This window comes from Coturnix japonica, unplaced genomic scaffold (genome assembly GCF_054131305.1).
Source record: "Coturnix japonica strain WE unplaced genomic scaffold, WE-NBRP24 Scf039, whole genome shotgun sequence".
Lineage (NCBI taxonomy): Eukaryota > Metazoa > Chordata > Aves > Galliformes > Phasianidae > Coturnix > Coturnix japonica.
The window spans coordinates 1,530,708-1,553,404 of record NW_028188942.1 but is presented as its reverse complement, the minus strand read 5'-3'; the positions used below and the strand labels follow the sequence as shown (position 1 = coordinate 1,553,404).

The window sequence follows — 22,697 nt, the reverse complement described above, 5'->3', positions numbered from 1 at the left end:
TACTCCACAACTAAAATACCCCAGTGCGGTGTAGCACATCACTAATAAGATGTTTCATTCTTTTTCAGCAGGAACAGAAAGACAAATAGAAAACTGTGTGTAAATACAGAACCCTCTTTCATTACAGAATGGAAAGGATAACACTGAACTATCACAAGATGCATGTACTCATCATTTCTTTATAAAGTAGTTTCCTACCTCTTTTGTCAGACGAAGCAACGAATTTTTAAGAGCAATTTCTTCTCTCACTTTGTCATTAGTCAGTTTTACGTAATCTCTCCACCTAATAGGTTTCAGATCCATTTTTGTGTATAGCCTTCTTCCAACAGTTTTAAACCACATATCCATTGTCCTTGGCAAAATACCAACATCATCTTCTGTCCCTGTAAGCAATACACAAAAGAAGGGCCAGGTTACTATTGTAAGCAACATATAAACATAAATGAAGACAAAGATAACTGATTCTAATCTCAAAGTATACACAAAGAATTTAGAGGCCAGTTACAGTCTGAAGCAATGTTTGCAGTGTTACTAGACTGTTCCCTGAAAAATACTGGCTTTAAGCAACAGTTCACATCCCATTCCTTAGACATTACAGGGCATCACTTTAAAACAGCCAGAATATTCTGCATAAGCTTAGCCTTAAGAAGAAAAAATAACCCACAGCAAACTCCCACATTTAACAGACGTGCAGATTTTCAACTGTTTACCAGGCTCCCTTCCCGCTCTGAAACAACCCTGAAATAACAACCAGAGTGATGTCTCTGCTACAACATTCCGTTCATCCCACAAACCCTATTTATAAATATCTACAAGTCTCATAAAACTGTTAAAGTAACTCAGCTCCTTTCCCATTGCCTTTTCTTGGAGCACACAACTACCTCCACATCTTGCCTACTTCACGCCTTAGTTTTTCCACTGTCACTAAATACCAAGCAAGCTTCAGTGTTTTAAAGTCAGTCATGAACACAAGAGAGGACAATACGCAGAAGAATTTCTATAGTGCTGTATGGAAGGTGCATAGAAAGATAATTTTTGAACATACTACCCTGTTGATTCTTAATATTTAAGTCCTAAAAAAGTATTACTGTGGGAAAGTCTTCAGCTCCACGCATATAAAACTATTGGAAATACATAGTAACAGAATGCTAAATAACAGAAATAAGGGGAATTTGTTTCCTGTGAACCCAATCGTTTCATTTGTTATGACGATATTAAACATAAAAAACAACTGCTCCCAGCCAGAAAGGACATTGATGTATTATTTCTGTACTACTAAAGCTCAGGGAACACAATCTTCTATGCTGCTGTTATTACTAAAATCAGAAATTTGAAAAAAGACTGAAATACCTTGATCAAATGTTTCAGAATGTTTAATTTCTGCCTACAATAAATCAAACAAACTCAGACATACTTTGCCTTCAAATAAAGAACAGCATTTAAGATGCATGCATTTATAATAGGAACAAAAACCAAAGTTATTGTAGTGTAGACTGTCTTACACACTTGTAAATTTAGTAATATTTGTTATGGAAGAAGACGACTTTTCAAGGCTACTAATATTCAATAGAAGGCAACGTACAAGGCCTGTTGAGTAACTAGGTAAGAAGTCATAACATCTCTCTCTTCTAGAAGTAGTTCTCACTTTAAGAAATTAATTCAAGGAAAAAGCATTTCTGCTCATACCTTGGAATGTGTAAGTTTTCCCAGCATTTGTAACGCCATACGTAAAAACAAGGCGATTACATCCTTCTAAGAACTCTTTCACTGGTTGCTTCACAGTACCTTCAAAGAATTCTTCTTGAGTTGCTTCAGGTCCAAACACATGAATGTTACCAAGAAGCTGGTTAATCTCTTTATTTTGTTTAAGCAATATTTAGGTACTTGTAAGGAGTCAGATACACGTTGATAATTCTAAAGACAGTTAAGAAAAACTTGTTTGCTTTATATGAAGTAACAGAAGACAAGCAACTTTTTCCACAAATAACTTAATATCATTTAAAGACAATTAATTTACCCGTGAAAAGGTGAACTTCTGTGTTGTCTGTCCTAAAGTTTTATTGCTCATTCTTCCCAATGAGCTCTTAGGGGACTTCAGTATGATGCTTGTTGAGTCCTCAAGTGAAACACATCCCTATTACAAGGAAGCACAAGTAATGCAGGCATGAAAAAAGTTTTAAAAGGTCATCTTACAGGAAAGAAAACATATATACTTTAAGGGTTGTTTTTTTGTTTATGATTAAATAAATGCCTTACCTGCGATCCATTTGCTCTCTCCCGTGCCGTAAAGGGTTTAATACGCAGGCAAACTTGTATGCGTCCCCTAGGCTCCAAACTAGACCTCTAAAATTAAAGAGCTGGAAGTTAGAAATCTGACTAGATCCTCTGTTTGATGATTAGCACATTAAAGCAGTATTATTTTCATCATCCTATTGTAACAGACTCATTTGTTAACACAGGAAGTAATAATATTTTACTGTTTTCACAAGTGCTTTGGACCCCGCTAAACTTCTTTGTCAGAGCCTAGAATTTCAGAACAAGTACTACTGCAACACACTCCTGTACTGCATTCAGGCCAACTATAAACAAAAGTACTCCATTATTGTGCTTCTGAGACAATGTTCGCTTCATCCACTGATACCGGTGCTCCTCATAAGGTATCAAAGCAACACCACACATCTTGGTCTAGTCTATGTACAGTCTAAAAGCATAGTGAAGATGATTTTCATCTCCTCTGTAAGATTCTAATGCTTCTTATAAAGAAAAGAATTAAGTTTATTTATTTTTGGAGAAACAAGCTGCCTTTGTGGTCCTGAGGGCCCCTTTTTGTCACCTGTTGGGCATAGCAAGAGAGCTTTTCTTGTACAAATCTATGCCCTGTGTACCTTTCTCCATCCCAAAACCTAGAGTTGTGGTGCAGACACTGGATGCTGACCAGAGCAGTAAAAGAACAGAAGAGGGGAAAAGCAGATACAGGTAAGACACCTAAAAGAAAGGAAAAGAGCAGAAGAGAAGGAAGGATACGGTTAAGAACAAAGGACAGAAGATGGAAAGTGCTATAGAGGATTGGACTGGACATGAGCAGATCAGAGCTACACCAAGGTGTGGCTTCTCCCTGTGTCCCTGTCCACCACTGGCAACATCCCCCAATGACAGGGATGATGCTGCCCCAGCAGCTGATGGGGTTGTGGTCTGGGGTTACGTTCTATGCAGAGCCTCCAGAACCTGCTACAGACCTCCAGTTCCCTGACACTTCTTTTTTTCAGGTGTCTGCACACAAGGAACAGGTGTTCCCTATGCCCTGCATGCTGGTAATTAGTGTGGGCAATTACTGTGTGGGAATTGGGGGAAGAAAATTCAGGGGTGGGATAGTGAGGAGGAATTGGAGGGGGCTGGGAAATTGTTTGGGTGGGATTGTAGAGATCAGATATGACTGCTAGGATGGGGGATATTTGGTTGGAAATATTGTCATTTCTATTACTCATTGCTTTGTATAAGTTATTAAATGCTTTATGTTCCCTCTGCTACATCTCTGCTTGCAGTCATTTGTGCAGTGACAAAGGTCCTCAGCTCTACATGCCCACCTCCAAGGTAGGATGGAGCACCACAGATGGCAGTGTTCCACAGCTGCCACCAGCAGCCCCAGCTCGTCCCTCCACACCTGAGGTGTGAGTGGCTGTGAGAGGAATGAATGTCTCTGTGGAAGTGCAGCTCATTCCTCCCCTCTGATGGGGGCAGAAGGCATCTGCATTTCCCTCATGGCTCTTATTTCCTGTGTTACTGTGGGAAATGAGCTGAGCCACTGTGCCTCCCTACTATGGCAAGCTCTGCAGCTCTGCCACTGTCTTTATACTCAGCTGTTCCTGTGTGTAATGCTCCACACTTGGACCCTGCAGAGCCCAAAGGCCTCCTTGGCTGCTGTTACTCACCTGGACATTGAGGGTGCTGTGTCTCCAGTTTGTACCTGCTTCCAGGTGGCACTTGCAAGACACTGCGAGTCCACCTGGTTGGAACTGCAGTCAACAAACACAAATGTGAAAGAAATAAGAAAGGATTCTTTCATTTCACAGGCTTTCATCTCCATTGAAAGATGTTCTGCTGTGCAGCACAGCTGGGAGCATTTCATATGTGCAAAAAAGGGGGATAGGCCCTGGCTGTGCCGGGCCCCCTTCCGGCCCAGGCCCCAAAGCAGCCCCGACTGTGCTGGGTTCCCCTCTCACCTGGGCCCTGCAGTGGCCTCAGCTGTGCCTGGTCCCCCTCTGCTCTGGGCCCTGAGCTGGCCCCAGCTGTGCCTGGTCCTCCTCCATCCTGGGCCCCAAGGCCCTGCCTCTGCCTGCTCCCCCTCTGCTCTGGGCCCTGAGCTGGCCCTAACTGTGCCAGGCCCCCCTCTGGCACAGGCCCTGCCTCAAGCCCCGCCCCCTGTGGGCAGCAGTGCTAGTGCCTGTTGGTTTTGCTCTCTTCCCTCTTCTTTCCCTGTTCTCTTCACAAATGCTTTCAGATCCCCCAGGATGACGTGCACTGATGCTGCTGCCTTCTTCCTGCACAAACTTTCTGGGCAGCTCAGCTTTTTCTACAGAGCAGCGTGCCTTTGGAAGTGCTTGGAGGATGTAAACTAACAGCAAGAGAACACTGAGCTCTTCTGGGTCTTTCTAGACATGGCAAAGAGACAGGAGAGTGTGCTCAGCCTCAAGTGGTTGCTTGTATGCAGAAATCACAGTTGTCAACATCTGTGCTGTTTTGCTGTAGGCAGTAGTGTGTGACAAGAAGCCTACAATTATCAATTTAGTGAACGTAATTAATTGTAACAGTTCCCCTTCCTTCTTCCCTTGACACTTGGGTTATGGAGTTCTCCTATGCTATGTGCCGGTGTAATACCTCTGAGCCACAGCACTGTTGCGTTTAGCAAAGCTCATGGCAACAGGCTTTGGCCAACCTCAGAGCTACGTAGATGATGAGAAGATATCCGATGATAGGAGAGAAAATGAACAAGCTCCAAGGTAAGTGTTGTTTTTTCCTTCTAGTCAGCACGCCATCGCTAAATCTTCCATGCTATCACTTTTATCGTGACAGTGATGATCCCTTAACCTCACACCTTTAGCACAGCACTTTCTGTGGAGATTCCCACCAGTGACAAAGTATTAGTGCCGCTTTTCTGCCTGTTTCTTTTTTGTCTGTATTTTCCAGAATGTGGGTATTTCTTTCATTGCCCACAAACACTGCCCAGTGCAGGAGGAGGCAGGGACAAGAGTCAGGAGCAAGGGCAGAATAGTTTCTCTGTTAGTGAATGGAATGCCAATGTTTTCTGCATATGGACTTGCCATAGTGCTTCTTACAAGGCCTAACAGTGGGATGAAATGTGCCCTGAAGCAGGTGTGCTTGCAGGAAGGCAAAAGAGAATTGCAAATAATGCTAAGGGGGGCCAGTAAGATGATCAGAGGGCTGGAGCACCTTTCCTATGAGAACAGGTTGAGGGAACTGGGCTTGTTGTGCTTGGAGATGAGAAGGTTCCAGGGAAACCTCACTGTGGCCTTCTAGTATTTGAAAGGAGTGTATAAACAGGCAGGGGAATGGCTGTTTACAAGGGTGGATAGTGATAGAACAAGGGGGAATGGTTTTAAAGTTATACGGGGATGTTTAGGTTGGATATTAGGTTGATGTTTTTCACACAGAGGGTGGTGACACACTGGAACAGGTTGCCCAGGGAGGTTGTGGATGCTCCATCCCTGGAGGCATTCCAGGCCAGGCTGGATGTGGCTCTGGGCAGCCTGGTCTGCTGGTTGGAGACCCTGCACACTGTGGTCCTTTTCAACCCAGGCTATTCTATGAGTCTATGGCTGTACAATTGTATCAGACCTCAGGGAAGTCACGTGGAAGAGACAAGCCTTTGAAATTAAGCTTGATTCGCTTTGCCCCTCATACACCTGATCACTGCATCCCTTACTTGGCAAATGGTCTTTCTGTGGGGTGTAGATGAGGAAAGGGGAGGAGGAAAATAAAGCAGCTGCTTTGTCTTAGAGCACTTGTTTCGTTGGGGTCTGGCCCTATTTTCTGAAACTAAAAGACGATGTGTGAAAGAAGGACAGGGAAAGGCACAAGGAGGTTTTGGTTTTGGTGCTGACTCCAGCTCACTGCTTGCTGCTGGGAAAGGCACACTTAGCTCCAAGGAAGGATGCATGCGTGGAAATCCAGTGGCCAGGGGCAAGGGGTACCCAGCAATAGAGGGCAACGAGAGCTGGGGTGATTTGCTTTAAACTGCAGCCAGTGAAGTCCTGTCCCATTGGATCTGACATATGTCTCCCCATTCCCTTCCAGTTTGTGCAGAGATGGCAAGAGACAGAGGGCATTGCTTTCTGCCAGACTGCAGGAGCAGAAGCATTTCAGGTGCCTAAATGGTTTGGTTTCCTCACAAAATCACACAGAATCACAGAATTACCCGGGTTGGAAGGGACCTCAAGGATCATGTAGTTCCAACCCCCCTGCCTAGCAGGGCCACCAAACATACACATTTACTAGATCAGGTTGCCCAGGGTCCCGTCCAACCTGGTCTTGAACACCTCCAAGGACGGGGCATTCACAACCTCACTGGGCAGCCTGTTCCAGGACCTAACCACTCTTCTAGTAAAGAACTTCCCCCTAACATCCAACCTAAATCTTCCCTCTTTCAACTTAAAACCATTTCCCCTAGTCCTGCTATTGTCAGCCCTTTCTAAGAGTTTACTCCCCTCCTGGGTGTAAGTTCCCTTCAGGTATTGAAAGGCTGCAATGAGGTCACCCCGCAACCTTCTCTTCTCCAGGCTGAACAAACCCAACTCCCTCAGCCTGTCCTCATAGGGGAGGTGCTCCAGCCCCCTGATCATCTTTGTGGCCCTCCTCTGGACCCTTTCCAAAATCTCCATGTCTTTTTTGTACTGAGGGCTCCACACCTGGACACAGTACTCCAGATGGGGCCTCACAAGAGCAGAGTAGAGAGGGACGATCACCTCCCTATCCCTGCTGACCACCCATCTCCTGATGGAGCCCAGGATCCCATTTGCTTTCTGAGCTGCAAGAGCGCACTGCTGGCTCATGTTAAGTTTCTCATCCATCAGGACCCCCAGGTCCTTCTCTGCTGAGCTGCTCTCAAGGATCACTCCTCCCAGCCTGTACAGGTGCCTGGGGTTCTTCCGGCCCAAGTGCAAAACCTTGCACTTTGCCGTGTTGAACCTCATTAGGTTCACTCAGGCCCACATTTCAAGCCTGTCAAGGTCCCTCTGAATGGCATTCCTTCAACTGCACCACTCAGCTTAGTGTCATCATGCACACACACCCATGTGGACAAATTCTGTATAATCATCTCCTCACTCTGGTGATAAAATCTCCCCAAAGAAGGATCCTGCAGCTCCACCATGGAACCTTCTAACTGAGGAAGAGGACCTTTGGTGAAGAAAAGAGCACTTGGGCAGTATGAGTCTCCAAGCACATGTGCTTCGTGTCTCTAGGCTGCTGCTGAGACCCAAAGGTGCTGTAAATCCATATAACTACCTTCACTTTTGCAGTATGACTGAATTAGACACAGAAATATGGATAAAAGAGGCATTAAAATCAGAGCAGTTGGCCTTCAAGGCACACAGCTTTCAAAATGCCTTGGAGAGCAGAGCAAACTCTTTGCAAGTAACTATTACCACACAGTTCCATTTGGCTAAGTCAAAACATGTGCATTCTATTTGAGTATGATGATCTTTACATGCAGTTTATAACTGTAAAAAGGTATGTTTCAACTTGGGGAGAGGGGAGCTGTGGTGAGAGCCATGGTTTGGAATCCTTCAGGGCCAGCATGCTTATCTGTGAGTCTGAGGGAGACGCCTCCAGGCCAAAGCAGGTGCTACAGAGAGAAAGGTTTGACACAAATGGTTTTATTTGACTGCTAGAGACAAATGAGTAGGAAGAAGCTATGATTTCTTTGCTGACTGCTGGTAAATCAGAACTGCAGACTGTAGGACAGCTTAAAGGAGCAGTAGTAGGAGTGTGAATGAATGCTCTCTGTTCTGCACTAGGATGGATGTGTGACCAGCATGACATACCAATCTTCCACTCCCAAATCATGCTTTCCTGGAGGGCCTTCAAAACACTCTCACTGAGCCAAAAAAGACACTTTCTGGGCAGGGAAGGTCCCCAGAATGCCCATAGCCCCACCTGAGCACCTGACACTGGCACTCTGTGCCTGCCTCACTGAGCCTCTTTGTATTTTCACCTCTGCCCAGCATCATGTAGAAGGGCTGCCAAGGGCTGTGTGCCTGCGTGCTCCCCTTGTGACAGCATTGTGTTGTAGGTGCCAACAAAGGGAAAGCACGGACAGTGCAAAGTAGCTGATAATTGCATTAAATGGGACTGTTTTGGCAGCACTTTGATTGTGTGCTGGACATACTTACACGGATCTTCATTAATTTAGGGGCTGAAGAGAGGCTGCAGCTCATTGCACAACATTCAGAGGTTCCCTCCCACATGCAAACGCATCTTTTGAAAAGCCAAGCCTTGATCTCGTTTGAGGTACCTTAGAAAATTTAACTGCAGTGGATCTGCTGAAGCTGAATTACTTGTGGAGAGAACATATTACATGTCTTCCCTTAGATCTAGTCACTAGTTATCTCACATGTGCTGTTGTATTAGACAGAAAAAGCACAAAATGGTGTACTTCCTCTTGTTCCAAAGGAAGTGACAGTCATTATTCTTTCCAGCAAATGTAATTGCATCAATTGTTTCTCACACAATACTCACAATTAAGGTTTCCAAAAGAACAGCTAAACTATAAAGCAGAGGGGAGCTGTTATTCACAGGTGTTGGATTAGATCTAATTTATGAGTGTAGCAGAAGCTACTTAGATGCGGGTGCTTAAAGCACATTCCTTCCTCCTATATTCTGAAAGAATTCTTAGACCACTCAAGGATATTTCAATACCCTGAGCTTTTCCTGGAAATGCTTGAATATGGCGTAGGCAAACGAGAGATAAAGGAGAATCTTATAGCACAGGCAGATGACTAATGATGGTGCAAGCCATAAAAAAACACAGGACTACTAACAAGGGAATGGAGATCAGCTGAGTAACCAAAAGAACCGGGTTTCAAATATTCATTTTTACACAAATGCAATTGTGATAGAGTAGGTGCATTATTCCGAGGGAAGGCAGAAAGTGAGATAGAGTAAAAGCTCTGCACTGTGCTGGTCACAGCACATTCAGCATTTTGCAAGCAGCTCCCAGCTGCATAGAATTGAGCAACACACCCATGAGCAGCCCACAGCACTGGAGGTGCTGCTGCCCTGCTGTCACCTACAGGTTGTGCTTAACAGTACTACTATATGTGAATACTTATGCTGCAGCTCTCTCCAGCTCCTCCAGATCTGAGCAAGACTGGATCAAAGAAGGGTAAGGTGCCCTGTTTTTTGAGGCAGCAAGGTTTTTTATTCATAGGGGAAAAGAGGTGTAGTCCAACATGAACATGTGCCTCTAAAATCTTTGTCAGTCTTCAAGGGAGGGAGCTGGAATTTCATCTGATTAATTTTTCCCCACTCTCAGTTCTCAGGAGGGTCACCGGCTGAGGAACTGGCAAAACTCTTTTCCCGTTTTGTTTTCAACCTTTACCTTTTGTCAGCTCACTCTGCATCTTCTAGATCCCAGCCACCCCCAGTTTCCAAACACACCACCTTCTCACCCATCCTCTGCTCATACATGAGGTACCACCAGCTGATGTTTATTCAGCTCAGAGAACAGCAGCGTATCTAACGGTCTTTAGTTATTAACACAAAAATCTTACCATGTGCTCACACCAAGACAATCTGGTACCATCACCCTTTCAGGTCATGCAGCAAAGCACTTGTTTGACTGCTTTTGAAAGATTCTTTTTCTTGCACTATCCCCTCAATACTCTTCATGTTATCTAGATGAGAACAAGCCACATCTGCTTACATCTCCTTCCAGATGTAACAGCCCTGGCAATCCTAAGGCATACTTCCTGACTGCACTGCTGCAACCAGCATTACACATACAGTATTGCATAATGTAGCCAAGTGTGGGAACAACCACACAGCCACAGGCAAGCTGTCACCTCAAAAGGAAAGTTCCTTCATGTTTTTCATGGCGCTGGGACTGCAGAGTGCATAAGTGAATTCAACATTCTCTGTATTATTACCAGAATTCAACAGGGATGGAACCTTTACAGCACAAATAATTTTGTTTGAGCCCAGGCTTTGAAGACTATAAACTATTTGACCATTGCACGAGTTAGAAAATAAATTCTAAGTCTTGAAATATTCTCTACATACTTAGGAGTAAAATGCCCTACATTTTGAGCAGTTCTGTTGGCAACACTGTGAGGTTGCTACCTCTGGCTTTGCACGTGCTCTTGAACCAGGAGGAGGATCTGTGCTCTTGTCCACTTAGAGAGCATTTGTGCTTTTTCTCATGAGTTTCCATTCTTTCCATGCTAAAGAGGGAAGGTGATGTGCCTGTAAACATGTTGTAGTTTAAACCTTCTGGTGCTGCACGCAGGTGCTGTGGGAGGGATTACCTTGTTTGTGGCAGTCTGGGCTGGGGGTGTGTTTGTGTGAAGATCTGCAAGGTGATATTTGCTCCTCCCAGACTTCTTATGGGACATGCACGCATGCAAGCAAATATGTAAAAGAAAACCCACTTCAGGTGTGTTGCATTGCTCCAAAGGAGTGTAAGAAAGGAAAACACCAGTTACATAATAGAAGTATTCTCAAGAAGGAATTGTTTAATCACAAACACCTTTCAGTCTTAATAAAACTAAATTAGATCTTCTCTAACAGATCAGCATTTTATCCACAGTTGTTATACACACAAATAAAGAGAAAAAAGTAGATTATCGTTTTAAAATGTAGCATTGCTATTATAAAAGAAAGGCTGGATGTTCTGCTGGTACAGCTTCTCCCTCACAGTTTAGCATTAAACTGTGTCAGCATCTTCTCTAGCTTCAATGCTAGTGCCATGTTACCTTTAATCCTTAATTTTCCTGACATGAAGGCCATGGTTGGCTTTAGTTTACCTAAAAAGAAGACACAGAATCATCAGGAAAAGGAAAGGAACTGGAGATTGCGATATCATATAGTAGTTACTTTGCTACCAAGTTCTACTGTAAAAGCATCAGAAAAGAGGTTCAACAGATTTCTGAAGCTACGCTCTGAAAAGTTCAATAGCTACTGAACAAAGCAGTAGATATTTTTATTATAAAATCATGGACTCACAGAGTGACTTACGTTGGAAGGGAATTTAAAGGCCATGCACTTCCAGCTACAGCTCATCCAATTCCAAGACCACAAAGAGAGGTGAGCCTGTCAGCTCATCCATCAACAAGATGTTTCCTGCCACCAGTAGCTGCCTCAGTTCTGCCAAACACGTTTGTTACTCACCAGTGAACATCTTCACAAAGTCGCCACTCGACATGCTCATCACAACATCAGCTGCTGCAGGAGGCTTCCCAAACCCAGCACTCCCACTGCTGGTTTTCAGGTCAAGGTACCAAGTGCCTCCTTCGTCACCTAAGTGGAACAGGGAGAACCTGTGGCAGCACCACAAGGACTGATGTGCCCTGCCCTTTGCTACCCCCGCCTGCTTTTCTCTCCCATCTTCGTGCTAGACGTGCTGGAGGTGCTGTGCCAGAAGCTGCCCCGCGCTCTCTGTGCAGACAAGGTCAGCCCCAGCAGATGCCCCACAGTGCCACAGTGTCAGGGGACAAGGCAGTGGCTGCTGGTGGAGCTGGAGGCAGCAGGGGTTTGGAACAGAACTACCATGCTGACCCTGTGCAGCACGGCCAGCAGGGTGACACAGCAGAAATGAAACACCAGGAAAACACACCACAGTCCCCAAAAGAGCAGCACATGCTGCTGATGCAGAAAGCATCTCCCTGTGACAACAGCAGCAGGGTAAATCCCACATGTGCTGAAGTTGGCTCTGAAAGGCAGCATCTTATAGAGCACACCCAAAGATGTCCCTGTTCCTAGACCAGTTATAAAAGACAAGTATTTACATGTGAAAATACAGACTGACTCTTGCTAGAAAAGTGAGGATTTGAGAATTTTACAAGTGATGGTCTTACCTGACAATTCAAACTGAAAGACGCCCTGCGTGGATTTCACTATTTCTTTATTGAGTTCTCCCTGAATAACTCTGAATGTTTCTGCAACAGGCCCCGCTGAAGCTGATTCTTTATTAAGCTTGGCTCCACCTGATGCCTGTGAAGCACCTAAAAGAAACAGATGGATTCTCTGTAAAATGCTGGAACGCTCTATCTCACTTATCTTTCTAAGAATATATATGTTTTCAGCAGTTCTTCTGCAAAAGCTTCTAAGGTGTGAATCAATTCACTACTTTAATCAGCAACTTTGTACACTGCAGTGAATGTGCTCATTTAACATTAAGAAAGAGCATTTGCAATTTATAAGGCATGTAATGCTTAGCAGCCCCTAAAAGCCATGCAGAAGGTCAGTGTATCAGGAAATAATTATTCTACTCAGTGAATTGCTACTGTGTTGGAGATCTGGGCAGTTGGCAGTATCAGTTCCTGGCAGAAAAGTCTAAGTGCGCACTCACAAATAGTATTTTCAAGGGAACTGGGCTCTTTTCAAACTTAGCCTCTTTCTTTCCTATATTTGTTTTGGCACTCCTATAAAACATATCCAGTATTCCTATTTGCCCTCCAATAGAAACATCACTATTCTGAAAAAGTGAACCTGATGCTTTTGTAAAAAAACAACTTCTCTATTTCATCTTGTAGACATTCACATCATGTACGACTGTGAGAACTTCATGTAGGAATAGAAGCTTCTCAAGTTCTCACACTGCAAGAAAGATGTAACACTCCTGCAAAATATGCTGATTGCTTGTGATTTTTTTACAGCAATATTTACTCATAATCTTCATACCACTTAACTCTGGTGGTAAAAAGCAAAAAGGTTGTTCAAAACAAGGTGCTGATTATGAACTGTGAAAGTTGCAGACACTAAAGTCACTTCCATAAATCAAACAGCCCAAATACAAGAGATTTTGCCACATAGCTTGAATGTAGTCCAAAACTAACTTGAAATAGAGGAGGCATTCATTATCATCACAAATAATCGACATGTACATGCAGAGGTTGCCCTTCCACGGCCTTCTGATTATGTGGCTGTCATGTCAGTTTCAGCATCCAAGAAGAAGTCAGGCATCAGGGGGTGACCTAAAGGGGAGTTGAACAATAACAGTAAGCCCAAGTAAGGGTGAACAGCACAAACAGGAATCCATTCTGAAGGCAACAGCACCTCAATTTACCAGTAAATGAACTACAGGTTGAAAGAAGACGAGGTGACATGTTTAGGTTCTGGTACATTTAAAATCAGACCCAGAAGCCTCTTACAAATTCAGTCAGAAACATCTGAAGATGAAGAAACACTATCTCACTATTTGGAAAATAGTAATACATGCGCTTGTGGTGCAGGTCTATTTTCTTTTTGCTAATGGGTTTAAAAAAAATATATATATATATATTTATATAGGCATTGATTATTAGAGCCTCAGTGGACTATTATGTGCTTTCCCAGAATCCACATTCTCAAACGTGAGGCAAAGCATCTTTTGACTGAGTCAAAGGAATATATCCATATTCCCCATATGGCCTTCCTTCCTTCGCAAACTTCTCATTTTAAAGATCTCTTTTACCTGGTGCAATTGCATAGACATCAAAATCCTTAACGCCTTCTTCTCTCAGTAGAACTTCATCAATAATGAAGTTTCCAGTGAAAGTTTTCGGCTTTGTTAAAATGCAATATGCAGCATCTGCAATTATGTCAGTTTTTCTGCACTGCTTCTCTATTCCGGATCCTCCCAGCATATCCATAGCAGCTGTATGTATGGCTGGAAAATTCAGAGGACAGGAAATTACAAGTTTGACACTAATGACATCACATACTCATCTCTTTGGCAAATGCATAAACTTTATTCTCCTCTCACATGAAAGTAAATCATGAGAAGACTAAACTGTGAAATACCATCAACCAGCGAAGAATGGTCAACCAGCAAACAATCCTCAAAGTGTAAAGATTCCCTTACTTGAAAAGTATTAAAGGAACCAAAAGAGGAATAAAGGGAAGAACTCCTTGTAATATTCATATTATTCAATGCTTCTATCAATACTTTCCACACAAAGACTTCCTCTGGCTTTATTCAGGACATGAAAAACTAACAGGACAACTATCTTTCTCAAAGTGAATGTGCATCTGCAATTAACATTTTCTGCAGCCATTACCATACTGAAAATCTCAATTTTAGCCCCACAATAACTTGTGAGATAACAAAGTGACTCTAAGTTAAAGATGAGAAACCCAATAGCACAAACTCAAACTTTTCCTGGCTTATGCTCCTCTACTTTCACATTACAGCCAATTATTATTGTTCTAAATATAGCAAAACTATGGGCAAAGACTGATATGAAAAACCATCTACTGTCCTGCAATCTGCACATCCTTCCATCTATTTCATACAAAGTGCTGCTGGTTTTCCATTAATTCATACATACAGCATCTTCCACTTTGACCCTGCAGTACCTCTACTACTCATTCACACTCTTACATCCTTTTGGCAGGCTACCTCTTTCACTTTTAGTTAAATCGAGAGCTCATAACATCTCACTATCAGCATATTTTCTTGTTTCAAGGAGCTGGATGAACCAATAGAACCATACTAGCACAGTGTTAATCTCCAGCATTGAAGCTGATCACATATATATGATGTTCTTTAAATTAAAAACTTTGTAATTGTAATGTAGATTCTACAGAAGTCACCTCTCTCACTCTCTAAAGTAGTTAACTTTTGTTTTGGCAGATAAACCTTTCAAAACAACATTTTTCTTCCTAGACTGAACATTACAAACTTTTATACTTCAGAACATGAACAGTTTTCATCAAGGAAACACCGATACATACAAATTTTGAAAGCTCACTTGCTGCTTCTAATGCTTTCAAGACACTGGTCTCTTTGTTCAGCAGCTACCAAACCTTCAACAGCAGCCCTGGTCCTCACTGACCCATGGACAATAAACTGGAGCTAGTATAAGATGGGCACACCAAGTTATTTTTCTGCTATGCGGCCCTTCAGTGTGCTGTGACTTGCAAGAAGTGTTGGATGGTTGTGTGAAAAAGCAATTGATTTCCCACTCAGCCAAAACTTTTTTTTTTTTTTACATCTACAGAGGTACATATCTTCTCAGCTTCATCTATTTCCTGGCAATCTAACTAGCTGGGGATTCTAAATATTGACATAAATGTCCAATACTACTCAGGGATGGTGTGCAAACCAAAGTTTGAGTCATGTTGAAATGACAAAGACAAGACAGGAGAAAAAGCAGAATGTGCTCAGGCTGAAGGCAAGTTTAAGTGAAAACAGGAAGGCAACAGTGAGAACTAGGAAAGAAAGCCAATACCCACACAACATCTTTGATCACAAAAAAATACACAGAAGTGCTCGGTGTCCTGAATCAGTCCTAAATAAGACCACCTGTATAGGACAAAACACAACAATTCAAAATAATCACCTGTTTTAGGCCATAAAGCATTGACAGCAACTTCTCCTTTAAATTCTTCTGCCATTCCCAAGACACACATGGACATGCCATATTTACAAATTGTGTAGGCTACAAAAAGCACACAAAAATCCCATAATTAGTAGGATACATATTTAGTCTACACATAGAATTTTACTTTTGAAGGATGTAAGTCACGGAAAAATCAACTTTCTGGGGTCAAAGCATCATCTTCCTAGAGTACAGAAACTCTCCCAGCTCCTACCACCCCCTTCAGATACAAATTGACCCTTTTACATGAGTATTGAATTGGGGAGGGAAAAAAAAAAGGAAAAAAGCACGTTGTAAATCCTTTTTGTGTACTCTGAGAAGGGGATGTTGCAGAGAAGGAACATGGACCTGCAAGAGGAGTTTAACCATGTTCCAAGTGTTGAAGTTTAAAAGATAATCCACAGGTTTAAGATGAGCAACATATGTTCTAGCCCAAAGACGCAATTGGGGCCTCCTTCACTCCTCAAAGATAATTTCTATTTAAAAAGACAGCAATGAGCTTTATCGCTATCAAATCAAATGTGGAAGCATAGAGAAAAAAAGATTTTGCCTTCCTATCTCTATTGGGAATAGAAAACATGGTGTAGTATTAAGAAATCCTATGAAAAACTCTTAACTCTTACCTGCAGAACCTTCTTGGAAATATAAGCCTTTCACCACCACTGAAGACTTTTTGTACAATAATCCAAGGCTGCCCACAACAGAACTGCTGCATTCTCCAAAAGCAGAAAAGGAGTGACTTCTAAAAACAACAAAACCAACCAATTCTAACGTTTTGATACTCAGTGCAGCTCTCTGTAATTTAGTTCTTTTGGCCCTCTGAACACAGAGGACCAGTAGCTCAACACGCTGTAAAGGCAAAGTCCAGGATCACAATCCCAATGCAGGGTGCCAAAGACAAGAGCCAAAAATCAGATTTTCAAAAATGACCATGATTTTCCTTAAGGCTTTCACAGTAAAACTCAGTTTGCAAGTAACTGCATTTAACCCAATAAATCCCCACAAGTCTGTCCAACCAACCAGCAGGCTGACACAGCTGTGCAAACGACTTGTGACTGAGCCCCTATGTACAAAGGTGTCACACAGAGTGGAAGCACCAGTGAGATAAAAAGGAACTGGGAATATTGCATGAGCATTTCAGCACAGTGTGAGGAGAACCAAAGTTCACCTGCAGCTGAGACTTGCAAGGGAAGCCAGTGGCAACTTGTTTATCTGCTATAATGTGGGTAGGAAGAGCATGAACAAGGGAAAGGCGTTGCTGAGTGGCATGGGTGATTCAGTGAGAGCAGACACTGGTAGTGCCTTGCTTAGGAACATGGTTTACCAGGACATGAGAAACTAGCCATAGATGAGAGGTAATCTTAGAACTTGGAAGGTTGGAAAAGACAATATAGTCCAACCTTCAACCCATCCCCACTATGGCCACTAAACCATGTCCTTCAGTGCCACATCTAAACCCTTCCTGAACATTACCAGGGATGGTGACTTCACCACTTCCCTGGGCAGCATGTTCCAATGCATCATCAATCTCAGTAGGTAAAATCAAGCCTGGTGAACCTGATTGACTTCTGTGATAGAATGAAAGGATTTGAGGCCAAAGTGATAACAGCTGACACCATTCACATTAGCAAGGCTTTCATTACCATCTCTCAAAATACTTTTGTATCCAAGTAAATACATAATAGTCTGGATGGTTGAACAGCCTAAGAGGTAAGAGAAATGTTAACTGGACAGGTTCAGGGAGTTAGAATCATGCAGGTGGGCTCCTTTTGCAGCAGGCACGGCCGCAACCAGGGCAGCCCACAGGCTGCACCGTGGGCGCTTTCTGCACTCGTACAGGATCTCATGACTACTGCTTGCAACACACGGGAACGAATAAGGTCAACGTATGTCCCCGTTCATTAGCAGCGCAGAAATAACGCCGCAGCAGTCACTCAATTCAGATTCCACAGCACACCCACAGCCGCACTTTGCCCTCCGGACGTGCACACAGCTCGGCCCGTGAGCAAACAGCACCGAGCGGGACTCCGGGTCCGACCCAGCCGCTCCAGGGCCACCGTGCCCGGCCGCGGCCTCCACCCCACGTCCCATCGCCCTCAAGGGGCTGCGGAGCACGCGTCTGTCCCTCCGCCCGGCCCCGGCCCCGGCCCCGGCCCCGGCCCCAGCTCTGCCCCGGCAGCTCCTGTGGCTCGGAGCTCGCGGCCCCGCCGAAGGAAGGAGGAAAGCCCAGGTTGCCTTACCCAGTGTTGGGCAGCATGGCGGCACGGCCATGGGGCGGCTGTCGGCTCGGCACGGGACGCGCTCCCCGCTCACACCGCCCTCCGTGCAGCCGCGGCCCGGGGAGCCGGGCGGAGCCAGGGCCGAGCGGGGCGGGATGAGGGGCGGGTGATGGAAGTATCGGGATGAGTTCCCTGCGGGAGTACACCTCGTTCAACCAAGCCAAAGCCTTGCACGTTTTCACTGACAAAATTAAAATCGCATCTGAGATCTCGCCCTCAAGGAAAGGACTGAATGACCAAACTGAAGTGACAACTGAAACGATTTATTATTGAAACAACCTGTCCTTATAACTATCGGTCTATCCACTACCACCTCGGGCCACTATGTGGGCGCCGACATGACCCCACTGCAGGGCGCTCACTCGTCATCTTCATCACTGTCATCTTCATCGGTGCGCAGCCAGCAGCCTTCCTCTACCCAGACAGAGCTGGTGAAAGGTGGGCGCTGCGGGTCCTCCCAAGGCTCCCACTCCTCTGGCATCACCGTGACTTCATGCTGTATGTTCACCATGAGCGATAAGGAGTGGAAAAGCAGGCCGGCCTCAGGAGCATGCTGCTCTTGCTCTCTTGGGCGCCAGGGAAGTTCCTGCAGTGCTGGGTTGCGTGGCAAGCTGTCTCCCATGTAAGATGAAGCGGTGAACGACAAGGAAGTAGAAATGTCTCCAGGGCTCCAGCCGCTGTTTGGTGGCAGCAGGGATGGGTCCAGAGGCTGGTTCATTCCCCAAGCTGCTGCAGCACGCATTGGCCGGCTGTGAGAGGCTCGAGCTCGGCGTCGGCTGCGGTTTCTCCTTCGGCGCTTGGGAGGCCGGGGTCCCCTGGCTGCAGCCGCCTGGGTGCCGGCTGCTGGACCCGCTGCCTGCAGGCTGCCCCTGCGGGAGCAGGAGCAGCAGCAGCAGCAGGAGCAGCAGCAGGGGCCCATCTCGGCTCTCCTTCTCCGGGCAGATCTCGGCCTGCGCTGCTCGAGGAGCCGAGAGCTCTCTCCTCCGAAGTCTGGGTTCCAGTTGACGAGAGGCTGCAAAAGGCAAAGGAGAAGAGTCAGTTGTTATCACCTTGCGCTTGAAAGACAGCAAGGTACAGGAGATTTTCAATTGCTAAAGACGGACATGGGAGTGAGCAGCATCACGAGCCGATCCTTGACCACCTCTTGCAGGGTGGGAGCGTCTTTGCTCAGTCCAATTGAAGTTTGTCCTCGCAGACATTTCTGCGACAAAGCGGTTTTCGCTGTGCCACTCGGCAAGTGAAATCCTTCTGAACACCCTGGGGGTTCTGATGGGGTGTCATTGTGATGGCACGTGTTTGTGATGGGGGCTTCGGCCACTCCCAACATGGAGTCACAATGATCACCCCAAGGTGATGCCCAGCCCTTTTCACCAGAGCTGTGCTCTGTCCTTTCATCCCCATCTTGTCTCAATGCAGTGCTGCTTATAAATCAGATTATAAATCAGATATAATTCCATGGGCTTTTCTGAACTCTCATGATCTGCAAACAAGAAGAGAGCAAGAGTTTCTACTGCTTTGTCCAGTATTTAATGAAATGTTAATCTCTGATCTGTGGTTTCATCTCAGTTTAAAGCTGGTTCTTTTTTTGCCTGTTTAAATGTACAAAGTATTTGTTGAGCGAGGGTCAAATCGCAGCTTTTACAATGTTGAGTTCTGGCCATGTTTTGGATCTGTGATATCCACATTTACTGCCATTCAAACCATTCCTCAGTTCCCTTCAGCAAAACTTTGGAACAGAGCAATTAAACATGAGGCAAAGTGACAAAAAGCAAAACATAATACACATACATAAAAATGTTATTCAACAAGTAAAGTAACTGTTATGGGTTAGCCCTCAGCTGTACCTTCAGAAATGGCCTGGAAAAGCACATTCTTTTTCAGTCAGTCAGCCTCCTTGATGATGATTCTCTTTCTTCTTATTTAGAGACTTAAAGCCATCCCTGTCTTTCCTCACATGGCTTCCTAACATTGCATCTGTGTTAGGAAAGCTGGGATTTAAATGTGATGCAGTATTTGAAATGAGGCTGGAAAAGGTGCTGCCTTCAAACCTTGGGAGGAAAGCATTACTAACAGAATATTGGCCTCTCATACCACGCATCTACAAAATGCCCGTCCTCATTTTGACTTGACATGGTGTAAGCATGAATAAGATGTAGATCTCTAAGAGAAGACGTAACTAAATCCTGCTGCAATGCCCAGCAAGGAGAACATTTTTTCTGTAATGACTGTGTATAATGACTCAAAGAGAAGACATATAACAGTATTTCTTTATGTTTTGTGAATAATACTTCTTTTGGTTTTCACCTTTTCTGCAGATAGCAAACTGCCCTCTGTTACTGTGAGATGTATGCCACCTAACTGAACGTGATTTTGCTGGAGATGCATCCAGAGCAGAACAAAGCTGTCTCTGGCTGCCCCCTGTGTTTTCCCCTCTCCATTAAAGCAGTAGTTCATCCTGTGAGATGAAAGCTTACTGTGCTGCCCTGGGGGATAGTGATTGTGAATGGCAACTGTGTCAGGGCTGTGTCTGGCTGCTTGTGTGGTTGTACACATGTTTAGAGGGGAGAGAGGACAGGACTGTCATATCCATATATAAACCATTATGGATTCGAGCCCAATGGAACAAGAAATTCAGTAGCAATAGACAAAGAAAAACAGAAAGATGGAATCTTTGTTTTCTGATGATGTGTTTTTGCTATACTGCTTATCCAGGGATGAGCATGTGTCCTAGAGGCAGCATCATGGGAACATAGACAGGTATCCCACCACCTTCCACTCAGGTCCTCAGTGCTGTGCTGTGGGATATTGTGGGAGCTGATGGTGCTGACTATGAGGTGTACTTGATCCTTGCATTACAAACTTTCATGTGGTGCCATTCTTGGACTTTATGCTCTAAACAGACAAGGCTGAACAATGTGCCAGTCTGCTCTGCACTGGAAGGACAAACCCCACAGTGGGTGCTAAAATTCTTCTGGACATTTGCATTCCACAGGATTTTTACATGAGTGTAGAAATGCTCTGCTTATAAATCCGTTCCTCAGGTCACAGCTTTTGTAAAAAAGAAGTGACTAAACAAACTTGTTGCCCTGTTATCAGAAACTGAAGAAAAACTTCAGATTCTTTTACTGGCCGTTCCAGTTAATAAGAAAACCAGCTCTAAGGCCTGTGTAAAATACAGGCGCTATCTGCATGGTGCTGAAGGTAATGAACGACGCTGATCGCTAACTGTACCAAGAAGAAAAGGTAAGCTCAGCCTTCAAGTCCCCACGGGCTCTGTTTCGATGACCTCTTTCATTTCATCAGCTCCACTGGCACGTTTTTTTCCCAGCCTGAGTAGGGAAAAATCCAGCTATGTGTGTGTGCCAGCAGAGGGAGCGCTCAGCACACGAGATTGAATCACGGAATATCCCGATTTGGAAGGGGCTCTCAAGGATCATAGAACCACAGAATAGTTGGGTTGGAAGGGACCTCAGGGCCCACCCAACCCCTGCCATGGGAGCGCTGCTACCCAGCAGGTCAGGTTAGAACAGGGCCATCCAACCTGGCTGACCCCTTTACTTTAACCCTTTGAGGCTGATCTGTCAGCCCATGGTTCACCCATATTTTGCCTGGATTTTATTTATTGTGGTGGTGGCCCAAATGTGGTTTGACTCCCCACCCCCAGTTTCTTTTAAGGCTAGGGCCCCTACTTGTTCTTAGGCTTGTGGCTGGATTCTCTGACACACACTGAGTGAGCTTGACATGCATTTACTACATATTTCCTACATTTAAAGTCAATGATTGACGGGATTAACAGACTACAAGCTGCGAAAGCTGAAAGGAATGAGGGTTTATTTAAAGCAATCAGTAGATAAAGCTTATCTTTGTTATAGGTAACATTCCTTTTTCATCAGTAACTCAGTGGTGCAAATGTAAGCTGAAAAGTAGAGAAACAAAATCTGTCCCTCTCAAAGAACTAGCATAGATTTCTCACAACTTATAAGCCAATATGATAAACTGAAAAGGCTAGATTTTTTATTTCTCTACTCATTGGTGTTTCTGCACATCTCATTATTTAAAGGGACTCTTCCTTGCTCAAGTATGATGGTCTTCTGAGTTCCCAACCTGAAGTCATGGCTGTGTGGTACCCTCCTGCACCAGCTCTGCTTTGGGGTCTGGCAGTTCCTTCTGTAACTGCCTCCTGCCATTCCCACCTGGAGATTATGCTAAAGAATGGAGAGGGAACTTTGCAAATGAGTGAGGACAGTAGCACAGCACCTCCTGAGAAAGGCTTACTTCCACAGACTTTTATTGGTGGGCTGCACACATCAGCTTGATGTTACCTTAAGGAAATGAGAAAGTGAAGAGAAGGGACAACTGCACAGTAGACAGCCAAGAAACAAAGCCATGTAGTCCCCAGAGGATTTTCTTCTCCAGTGTCAGCAAGTAGTAAGGATGAGGAAGGTGACAATAACTCTTCTTGTCAGACTTTTCCCTCTGTTAGCAAGGGAAAATGAGGAAGAAAAGTGTATGCATTTCCTCCATAGCAGAATAAAGCTTAAGCAAGGCAACCTCTGTGCAGGAAAACAAAAAAAATCTTCTCTTGTATTTCCTTAATGTGAACAGCACCTTCTAGCTTTCCCCCTTACTTTCTCCCACTGATAGGAACCACATGGCATGAGCACTAGGTTGTGGAACACACCTTTTTCATCAATGGATGAAGTTTTATCAGGGTGGAGGATAACTGCCACATCATTATTTCCAGTTGTAATCTTTGTCCTAAGGGTGTGTTAGCATGTGTGGGATATGGTACTGGGAGACTACAGAGCACAAAGTTCTGGAT

At 44.5% G+C, this 22,697-nt stretch overlaps 1 protein-coding gene, 1 long non-coding RNA gene and 1 pseudogene across 4 annotated transcripts; all 3 read right to left on the bottom strand.

The window, feature by feature from the left end:
* Positions 1–107: 107 nt before the first annotated feature.
* LOC146753166 (uncharacterized) lies at positions 108–4,033 on the bottom strand. Of its 2 annotated transcripts, XR_014940206.1 has the most exons (5): positions 3,930–4,033; positions 2,257–2,343; positions 2,018–2,134; positions 1,687–1,914; positions 108–383 (listed from the first exon to the last, which is right to left on the bottom strand). It is a non-coding gene; the product is annotated as an uncharacterized LOC146753166 (long non-coding RNA). The 2 variants fall into 2 exon arrangements; XR_014940207.1 differs by lacking the exon at positions 1,687–1,914 and having other exon boundaries at positions 113–383.
* Positions 4,034–10,730: 6,697 nt separating this feature from the next.
* On the bottom strand, positions 10,731–12,237 carry LOC146753165 (hydroxysteroid dehydrogenase-like protein 2 pseudogene; annotated as a pseudogene). The gene is made up of 3 exons (XR_014940152.1): positions 12,090–12,237; positions 11,404–11,532; positions 10,731–11,039 (listed from the first exon to the last, which is right to left on the bottom strand). The product of XR_014940152.1 is annotated as a hydroxysteroid dehydrogenase-like protein 2 pseudogene (transcript).
* LOC146753164 (uncharacterized) lies at positions 12,120–18,386 on the bottom strand. The gene is made up of 6 exons (XM_085530809.1): positions 18,300–18,386; positions 17,837–18,090; positions 16,220–16,338; positions 15,558–15,656; positions 13,119–13,208; positions 12,120–12,236 (listed from the first exon to the last, which is right to left on the bottom strand). Exons 1-5 carry the CDS (start codon positions 18,384–18,386, stop codon positions 13,150–13,152), a joined length of 618 nt encoding a protein of 205 aa, XP_085386935.1. The 3' UTR covers positions 12,120–12,236; positions 13,119–13,149.
* Positions 18,387–22,697: the final 4,311 nt, after the last annotated feature.